The 10226-nt window shown below is 33.5% G+C and overlaps 1 protein-coding gene across 6 annotated transcripts in view; it reads right to left on the reverse strand.

Annotated features, from left to right (window-relative positions):
- LOC149905179 (uncharacterized) overlaps positions 1-4632 on the reverse strand; it is a 123671-nt gene extending 119039 nt beyond the window's left edge. For all 6 annotated transcript variants that reach the window (XM_090106020.1, XM_090106024.1, XM_090106023.1 and 3 more), the window contains exon 1: positions 4137-4632. In XM_090106020.1, coding sequence (XP_089962146.1) covers positions 4137-4583 — 447 coding nt within the window. In that variant the 5' untranslated portion in view covers positions 4584-4632. The remainder of the gene's footprint in view (positions 1-4136) is intronic.
- Between the last annotated feature and the right edge of the window lie 5594 nt (positions 4633-10226).

Consider the following 10226-nt stretch of genomic DNA (forward strand, 5'->3'; position numbering starts at 1 on the left):
ACAGCTTCTTCTTATATCATTTTGCATATAACAGGATCAGCTAGTATGAATCTAAGTTGTTTTTTATTATATCCTTATCCATTTTGTATGTTAAATTAGATATTATTTTCACCAAACTACCTCTATAGGAACCTATGTAAAAGGTTTTTATACAATAGCACATAACACAATAAAACAATAGTATTCGACACAATTAAATTAATTAACTACCAAAAAATAGTCCGCCAACGACACAAAATATGTTAAATTCACGAAGGGAATTCCTTAGCCTACACTTATGGTCTTTCGATACTTATCTCATTAAGTTTGCGTGCAAGAATTAAAAACGTACTCACGCACAGTACCTGTTTTCATATATTTTTTAGGTTTCACCACCTAGCATCACCTATATAATCCATACCGTCATTAAGGAGTTATTATACTGGTATAGGTACTAAATCTATGTATGAAGAACATCTATTAAACAACCATCAAACAACCTTAGTTTTTGTTCTTAGATCTGAACATCGCAACTTACGTTGAATAAAGATAATGCACTTTTCTATCTTCGAAAGATTTTCCTCCACGAAATGATAATACCTAATTAGATCATAACTATTAATTTAGAGTGAATAATCACATTACTGGTAATCTTATTAATATTCGTTGATAACGTTTATTTAATTATTGTTAACTAGGATATATTAACGCCTCGATAAACGTTTGTGAAAGGGATAATGTTAATACATTATAATCAATCCGTACATTTCTGTATAGAATTGGCTGTATAGAGGAAACGATTCATCAATATGGGATCGAATAACAAAGAAGGAACTATCAGTTACGGTTTATGGGGGTGGTTATTGCAGATCTAATGGCATCTGCCTATTTATAAATTCATTCTAGAAAGTTCTTAAGCAACTCTGTAGTGCTTATGCGGTTATTGTCTTCAAACACGAACGTTTTGTTATAAGATTAATCGTATTGTGTTTAGTCACATTTTAATTCAATATAGAAACAATTCTTAAACACCAAAGTAACTTAAATACCTGTATATAACATACCAAACGAAAAAGTATCATAAACATTATGGCGGAAATGACGGAAACTTTAATGGGAATTTTAATAATCCATAGAACACAAGTTTAAAGTGTAACTGTGAAACTGTTAGATTTCATCAATTCATACTCCAATAAAATTCAATCAATCTGAAAAGTCGCAATTTTAAAAAATGATACACCGATATCGCGCCGGAACAACGCACAACAATGGACGTCAACACGACATAAATATTGGCTAATAGTCGAAACTACGATATTGATACCCTGACGATATTTGTCAGTGCTTTGTGAGCAGTTCCGCCGGTAATCGCTTTACAAATGGACAGGGGCAAAAACTAACGGATTGTTTGGGATGAACGCATAAAGGAATGTTCCCAGGTAGAGGGTGGATCAGAATCACACTGTAAATATGTGAATGTGATAGTTTGCTGCGGGATTATTTATGCAGTATTCATTAAGTTGGACGGTGAAAACGGTATTCACTTTCCGCGATTTTATAATTAAACTTTTATAAAGCCAAGCCGGTTTAAATGCATGTTTTTTTTACTTTGTAAATTAACCTGCGTTAATAGGAGTATCATTTAATTTTCGAGTTTCTTTTATTTTTTGTTTATTTCAAAGCAAAGCTTTGTGTTATATCTGTTTGTGTCGAGTTGATATCACAAAAGAGTATTGTGTTAATGTTCCATTCAAACGAATTAATTTCACTGTGTAAACATTATTCAGTAGGTAGGTATTAATAAGTTAAATTCTCCTCTGTTATTATTCTTGTGTTAATCGGAAAAGCTTTCTGCTTTTTTAAGGAATATCAAGAGCACAAAGGCTAGATATACCCGCTACACCTTTTACTCTATATACAGTACACTAAACTAAACAATGCGACGAATGCGTCGTATAGGTCTTGGCTTACGCTTCACTCCAAACAGGTTTCAATACTAGGTATGCTTTAGAAACCGGTAAAAATCACCATGAATAATTACAGCAGGCCCATCGTTTTACAATTTCATCCATTGATAACCCATTTTATTGTAATTCGATTACATTTTTCTTATATAATCAGATTGCACTAGAGGTACCCATCCTATCTACCTATTGCATTACGATGTCTTTTTCAACAGTGGATCTATTAAAAAATAAAATGCATCCAAAAACTATTCCCAATAACTATTATACCTAACTATAATCATTTACTTTTGAAGTGAAACTACTTTAGACGCGTTGAGAGTAACATTTCAAAATTTCAAAATCATGGCAATACCGTCACGTCATCTAAGGCGACGATTTTGGTATCTTTGAATCTTGCCAAAGAAGTTTCACATTTGATAGGTACCATGTGCTCGGAACACGCGCTCTTTTTTTTAACTCGCAACTGTGAAATTATTGATTTAAATCAAATATTAAATCAATATTTGAGTAACCCTTTAAAGGACAAATCTTTGTTAGACAAATATTTATGAAAGATCAACATCTGATAGAAGATTATATATTTTATTGCTAAGAGATTCTTAAAATAGAAGATACTGAAATGTTTGACAAAGCTTTAAAATTTCAAAAGTCCATCTAAGGTATTAACAATTTTGCATAAAAGTGTAACATCGCCAATAACCCGCTGAACATTTTACTGCTTTAAAATTTATAGCCAATGTCGTGAAAAGTTCTACAACCTCAGTTTCTATGAAGTATGTAAAATATTGCCATCCGTTAGAACGTCAGTAAATCACGTTGACCGCGTCGTATTTATTTTCCTTTCAGAACCTAGGTCGTATGAGTTACATTGTAGGAACCTAAAGATCCATTGTAGCTTGCTAGAGCTATTACCGAGTAGTCGTTACGAAAATTATTAGAAACAACGTATTGTCCAAGTCGAAACAAAGAAATACTCCATAAAAAGTGCTATGAAGCTAAATACTTCGCTACTAAGGAAGTAATGAAGTCTTGAGGTATAATAACATGTATTTGAAACATGTTTTTGTTGAAGAGCAGGTAAAGTATTGGTCATTTAGCATTCTCGCTGACGATAACAATCTTCGGTTTTAAATTTTACAGCAATTACGGCATTCCCGGTAAGCGCTAAAACGCTGGTTTTGTATACTTTTTAAATTGCGAAATTGTTTTAAGTGCCGCATTATTGGCCGTTGCATTTTCTCGTGAAATTTTAAAAGGTATGCACATTCAGTTATCAGTTGGATATTCAGTTGGGTTCCGTTTAAACCAACATTTTTTAAAGACACACTTTGAAATAGTAAGAATAGTATTACTTACTAAATTATTAAGATAATTTTTGTAAGTACCTAATAAGTGCTTACTTCAAATAAGTTACACAAGAAATCAATTTCTAAAACGACACAACTTTACTTTTAATAACTAGCCCAACAACTAAGTTATAATTTAATAATTAAATTAATAAAGTAGGTAATGTAGCAATCTTGTTATTTAGATTTCTATGGTGGCAATCAAAGGAAAGTGAATTTTCTCCAATCCTTTTTATTAGTTATGCTTTTAAATAAATTTCATCAGTTTCAATAAAGCTTAAAATTTATATTTAGTCAGAGATGATTATTTAGATTTCGGTAAATACCTTCGTTAATTACTTACTCATTTATGTATGTGTAGAATAATATAATAAATGGCTTTGTAAAGTCAGTTAATTTCAGACCGATTGATTGATTTCGAAGAAAACGAAATCGATACACATGTAAAGAGGAATCGTATTACTAATTAGCGCCTGGGGCAGGTATAGCAGGCGTTGCGATTTATCGTGAAAGCCAATTTAGAGTTGGGAGGCACGCGATTACAATCTTCTCACGACAGGAAAGGCGCGCGAACTCCTCATCTCCAGGGAAATCACGCACGCAACAAACTTTATATCAACGCATCCGAGACTTCACGCCTGAAGCGGCCAACATTCTTTACCACACACAGTTCAAATTCAAAAGAAATAACAACTAGGCGCGGGCAGTGCCTCTACTCAGCCTCGCCTCATTAAATACTTTTGCCGCCACTCTACACACTATTAGGTATGTTTACAAATCACAAACACAAATCACAGGCAGCCGCGAGAAGCACTGCCAGTTCCCACAACAAATTTACACTGACCGTTGTCGAATAAGGCTGCAGGCTCAAGCGTATTCCATCTTGAGCAAGACGTTCCCGAAGAAGACGCTTCAACTGGATACGTGGTATTTTCACTAACTCCGCTTTTCCCTCCTCATATTCGTCAGCGTATTTTGCCGGTTCCACGGTTGCCACTGCCTGTTCCTTGCGGACTTCATCGTCACAACGGCAGTCCCGAGCAGCAGCAGCCTCCTCCAAGGTAAAATACACAGCCGCTGCACCTTCTTCTCTCAAAGTTCTCACTGAGTGCAAAAGTCTCTGACGATGTGCAGGGTTAAGAACTCCGATTGCATCCAGATCGGGTTCTCCGACCTGTTTGCAAATTTCTAAATCATCGTAACCATTGTCAATAAAGCTTTCCGCGTACTGGCCCAGGTGAAGCGATCGTAACCACTCGATTACGATGTTTCCGTTCGTCGACGAGGCCATATCGCGTCAAAACACGCGGGACATCACAAAGCGTGCTCGCTTCACGGCAGACGGCGAGAAACTGGCGACTTCGCTCCCCCATTCCCCCCTCGCCCCTCTGTAAGCCGCGGTCGCCGCCCCTAGACCTACGTGCTTTTGCTTTTTGACATTTTGTAGCATAATCGTTTCATACTTTAGAGGTGCGCGACGCGGCTCACGCCATGCTAAAGGTGCTTTAAAATAATAAATTGTTTACATTATTCAGCGGTCAAACTTATTGGAGTTTTGTTTATGGCACCCAAAGCCAAGAGCTTTTGGTTAATGTTCTGAAAAAAATACTTTTGAATTTTGAACCATTTTACTGACAGTTATTGACAGTTATTATTGTTATTTTATAGATTTCAAATATTTTATTCTTGACATATTTGTAAGTACAAATATGTATAAGTACTATAAGTATAGTACTAGATCCCACAGCAGGATAAAACCAAAATTTTGTGTATAATTTATAATCAGGAGAATATAATATATCGACTAGGTTGCCAGTCAAAATTTGGCTGCAAGCATGTTGACCCGTCCGATTAGGGCCCTTCTGGCCTCCTCCACTCAAGCGACAGCTCAAGCCGAGGTTCGTGGTCCCCGTCAAGGGGGGACGCCCTTGTGCATGTCGCTACCAGGGTGAACCTTCAGTTCACCCCCGCGTCCGCGTTAAAATGTAGAAGCCCTTCTGGCTAACATTGAGAGACACCACACAAAAAAAAAAAAAAAAGCATGTTGAATCGATTTTTGGGAAAAAATTTCGTTCACTTGTTAATGATCTCTATCACCATTTATTAATTTATATCTCTATCACCATTCACGCGTAAATCTCTACAATATTATCTAATTAATCTTATACCGTGAATATTTACTTTGTTTATATGTTCGTCTGCATCTGCAGTGTACCTGCGTTCTTCTCGACCACGTTTTACAATTCAAAGCGAATTTGCCTCTCGAAATAGCGTAAGGCCTATTTACAAGGCTGAGTCCATAATCCGACTACGTTGCGATGTAATCCAACGTATTACACCATGCTATTGGCAAAATCACGTACTTATGGCGCCTTTTCGTATGTGATTTTAATTTTTAAATCACTATGTATTTTCAGTACCAATATTGTGTTAAGTATTTGGAGTAAACAACATTATTATTGAAAACATCTACAGTATTGATACTATAGGATTTTACAAAAAAAAAAAACACTTACAGGATTATTTGTTTAAACTTTATAGAAAGCTAAGTTATACATCGTTAAAATAGACCCGTCAGAAGGTCACCTTATCTTTATTATTTCTTATTTGAAATACTACAAACTACAAGTCAAGGGTTCAATAGTAGACAAATGGCATACACTTTTCAGCAGATTCGAGTTTACTTACGTGAAATCAAAGTATTTGCCAGAAATATCGCACGAAATTTATCAAAGAATTCTACGTACCCCTATTAAAATAGCAATGTATATTCTACATGTTAAACACATAGTATGTTGACTCAGTACAGAGTTAATTACCCACAAACGGGGAAGCGATGCAAAGTTTACTTTTGCTAAAGCTGTTACTCATTAAACTTCTTGAACCTGTTTTATCTTATTTCGGTAACTGAAACTACGAGTGTCGAGGTTTATTTAAGCGAACGCAACTTTCTTAATAACTTTCCTCTTGCTTTATTAATTATTTTAAGAGAAATTTCCTTTTCAATTTTTTTCACCGTGATTGTGAATTGAGCATTGACTGGCGCAAAAGGTTTTTCTATTTTACTTCCATTGTTTCAAGTTTGTGATTGAAACAGAAATAAAATGATATCTACAGTTTATTTTTTAATTTCTTTAAGGACAAATTTTTCAATCCTCAGTTAAAACTTATTCGTCGAATAACGTATAAAACTACCATTTCGAAATTAATTCTTATTGCCCGCAATTGACAGTTTACAGGAGACATTTTAATATTATCGTGTAATACTTTATTGGACGGATAAGTTTTAACCAGAGTTTGAAAAATCGGCCCTTAATTGTATCTATGATTATAAATGAAAATTCTAATGAAACGTAATAAAATTAGGTAGGTACGATACTTACACAGTTGACAGATATTATACGTACATACTTACGAATTTTAGCATGACAGACGTGAATTTTTATTTAATTTATTATTAGTAATTTCATCCTCCATCAATGAAAGCTCCAAAAAGCTCTTTTTAAAATAACTCAAACAAAATACCTACATATAATATGTACCTAAATATAAAACATATAGATAGTGGAACATGGCTACGTGGTTAACTGATCGCTGCCGCTGAGTTTAACCACCCACGAACATCAGAAGTCAGACTGTCACAGAAAGTTTAAATTTATACAAAAATAGCACCTTCATAAATAAAACTACCTAACTACTCAGTAAACGTAACTGCTTGCTCCACTTTTATATTCAGACTCTACGTTTGTCAATAATAGTATATATAAACAGAATTCAATAAGTCCCACCTGAAATATCCCCACGCAAAACATTTTCCAAATCCTATTTGCATTTTATTAATTACTAAAACCAACAAAACATTCACATCTCTAATCGTAGTAAACCAATACAATCTAGGTACTTATATGGAATTACCCATACCAATAAGAAAAATATATAACCGTTTCAATTTAAATATATGTACCTACGTATTCCGTTTAGTAAAATGAAATGATAAGGCAAGCTGAGGTTATCGCGACATTTTGCTATCTCCGCAGATAGGCTAGCCTCAAGATTATTTGCCCCAGTTTTGAGCTCGTTCAACTAGTATGGAGCCTAGGGAGAATTAAGAAACCTCATTTTATTGTACTGTTCAGATTCGCTGACTGAAACCTGATACAAGTAGAATTAACTGATTTTATGTTGAAATATAACATTTATGTAACAGTAAAGCACTTAAAACGTACCTCAAGTCCTCAAATCGTTGAATATATAGGTCAATTACTTTTTGATTTGTAAAGCGCCAACATTTTACACAAAACAAATGTGTATTATGAGTTATGAGTAATGACGTTTAGGTATAGTAAGGCTCTATGCTGGAAAGCTTATTCATTTTTAATTTCCCAAATTTTTTATGTAGGTGTACCTATTTGTACATGAGAATTGATATTGGTTAGATAGTAGACGAAAAGGATTAAAATTCAAGAAATGTATGGATGAGATAGAGCCAATATACTTAATTTTAAAATATATAAGAGTGTGTTAAAATTAAATCTTTGATTTTTGCTTCAGGATACATTTGAAAACATTTTTGAAATACAAAATGTGTCTGAAAGCTTTTGTATAATAAATGAATTCCTTAATACCTGGTGTGGTGTGCTTGATATAAAACATCAAATTCGTTTTAAACCAGCATCACTTGCAGTTGTTTAAGCAGATGCTTGGAAATACGACAAGCACTCTAGGAAATATCTCCAGACTGGGAACATAAGCGTTGGAAATTGCTCACATGCGAAGCATGTTTCAGCTTATTTTGGTTTGTCTGCAATCCTGCTCAAAGAGATGTTGGTAATGTATATCTTTGCTAATGGCGGTACAGGTGACAGTTGAGTTTGTGTTTCGTTTCATTTATTTGCTAAATCGTTTGCAAATTCAGTAATATAAGAATTTTAGGCTGGTTTGCTATTTGCAGATTATGTCACTAACACAAACATTCTTTTTTATCACTTTCAGGCGTATATTTTCATACATCTAACAATAAACTGAACATGCTTATAATATCCAGTTGCTGTGAAATCAGACGTAAGCGTCGTAAATATTGTGAGCCTTAAAGAAATAAACAGATAATGAATAAAAATTCTGCCTCATTTTGTAGCTTTTAGATGAATTGTCCAATCTTATAAGATACATAAATAGTATGCGCAAAGATACTTGTGTATGCAGTTTATATTTCACTTTCTCACTTCTGTCGACTGAGGTAAATTGAGAGTGAAATCAAATGTAAAATTCTTTGAAGCTTTCATAAAAGCACGGTTGTGCAGTCTTTAAACTAGCTGGCTATTTCTTACTTGTATTATACAAGAACCTTAAATCTTAATTAATTCAGTTGTTAAGATTCATATTAGAACGTGTGCTATAGCGTTAAAAATTCTGCCCATTTCATTTTTTGTTATTATTGAAATTACGACAGAAAATACACTTGTGACCAAAAATTACATGAAATCAAACAATAATACTACTCATGATGCTATGAAACATGTAACCCGTCATATCACATTGCGCTTATTATAAATTGTACTGAACTAAATATATGAGAATTGAAATGCTGGGATTAACACGAGTATAGTCATTCACGATAAATAAATGAAGCCAGTAGTAATTAATTATGAATCTGGGTCGATGTTTAATAAAAATATATAGGTAGGTACCTATGCTTATTATTTTGCTTTTCTATTATTTCGTTTCGTTATTTCTTTGTGATGTTTCCATTGTTTTATATATTAATTGTTTATTTATATGCAAGGACTAATCACTAAACGATGATTGAATGTTGCTTTTTAATTTAAAATATATCAGTGTCAACTTTGTAATTCAGATACTAAATATAATACATTCATACATATTATCTTTATTTTTATTACATCATATTATACATTCTTAATGTAGTTTCTGCGTATTCCACTTACTATGCTATAAAGTTCTGGATCAGTTAGTTCATCATACAACACAGACTAAACAATAACAAACGTTGAATAGAAATGAACATTTGAGAAATTGCTACATGTAAATCAAATGTTTTTGGAGTAAACTTGACCTTAAACTCTATGGTTCATATTCAGTTGAAATCAATGTTGATCGAAAGTTAATTTACATTGAGTCCACGTTATTTTTTATCGCCATTCCATGATGCATCACCTCCTTACAGAATCTACTGAAATGTGGGCAATGAAGCACAAAAAGACAATAATATTAGTTGAGTGTGATTTTCGGTATGAAAGCACCAATTATCGTGAATTGCTGTCATTTTACCCGATACAGACTTGAATGTTTATTTATTCTTTTGAAGTCAAATAGTGCCTTAACTCTTGGGTATGTTAGCATTTTTAATTTAAATAAAAACAAGCCTAAGCTGGTTAATGTGGATTCTAGTCTTCTGGTTAAAATTTTAAATGTTTAGATAAAAGTCGTCATATTGTAAAACGAATTTAATATTATTATAATGTATGTATGAGCAAATACTGACAGAGAATATTTCTGTCGATTAAACTCTTCGTTGTTCTACAAAAATTGGGGTGAACGTTCGAATAAAAACCATATGAAATAAAGAGCGGGATGAAACCCGGCTAATACACTTTTGTAGGCTTTTCGAGGCTTTCTTATCGGAAAACCTCTTGTTATCTCTTTTACTCAAGCAATGAGGAAATAAAGTGATATTCTTGACAAAGTTCGGAAAACGAATTCACACAAATTATTTGGGTAAGCCTCTTTGCTTTTGCCTTATGGTGAAATTATCTATGATATTGTTTTTATTATCGCTTTGGAAATATGTGCCTGATTTTATTACTGCTTTTTTAAGACTACATTCTAGGGCATCAGATTTTTCTACTTCTAATAGTTTAAGAACTTAATAAGACATTCAAAGAATCATTCATTGGTCAGACGTAAATTGTGTTTC

The sequence above is a fragment of the Colias eurytheme genome, chromosome 10 (assembly GCF_061535395.1).
Source record: "Colias eurytheme isolate Ceu_HAF_F1 chromosome 10, ilColEury1 Martin Lab GWU primary, whole genome shotgun sequence".
In the NCBI taxonomy this organism is placed as follows: Eukaryota; Metazoa; Arthropoda; class Insecta; order Lepidoptera; family Pieridae; genus Colias; species Colias eurytheme.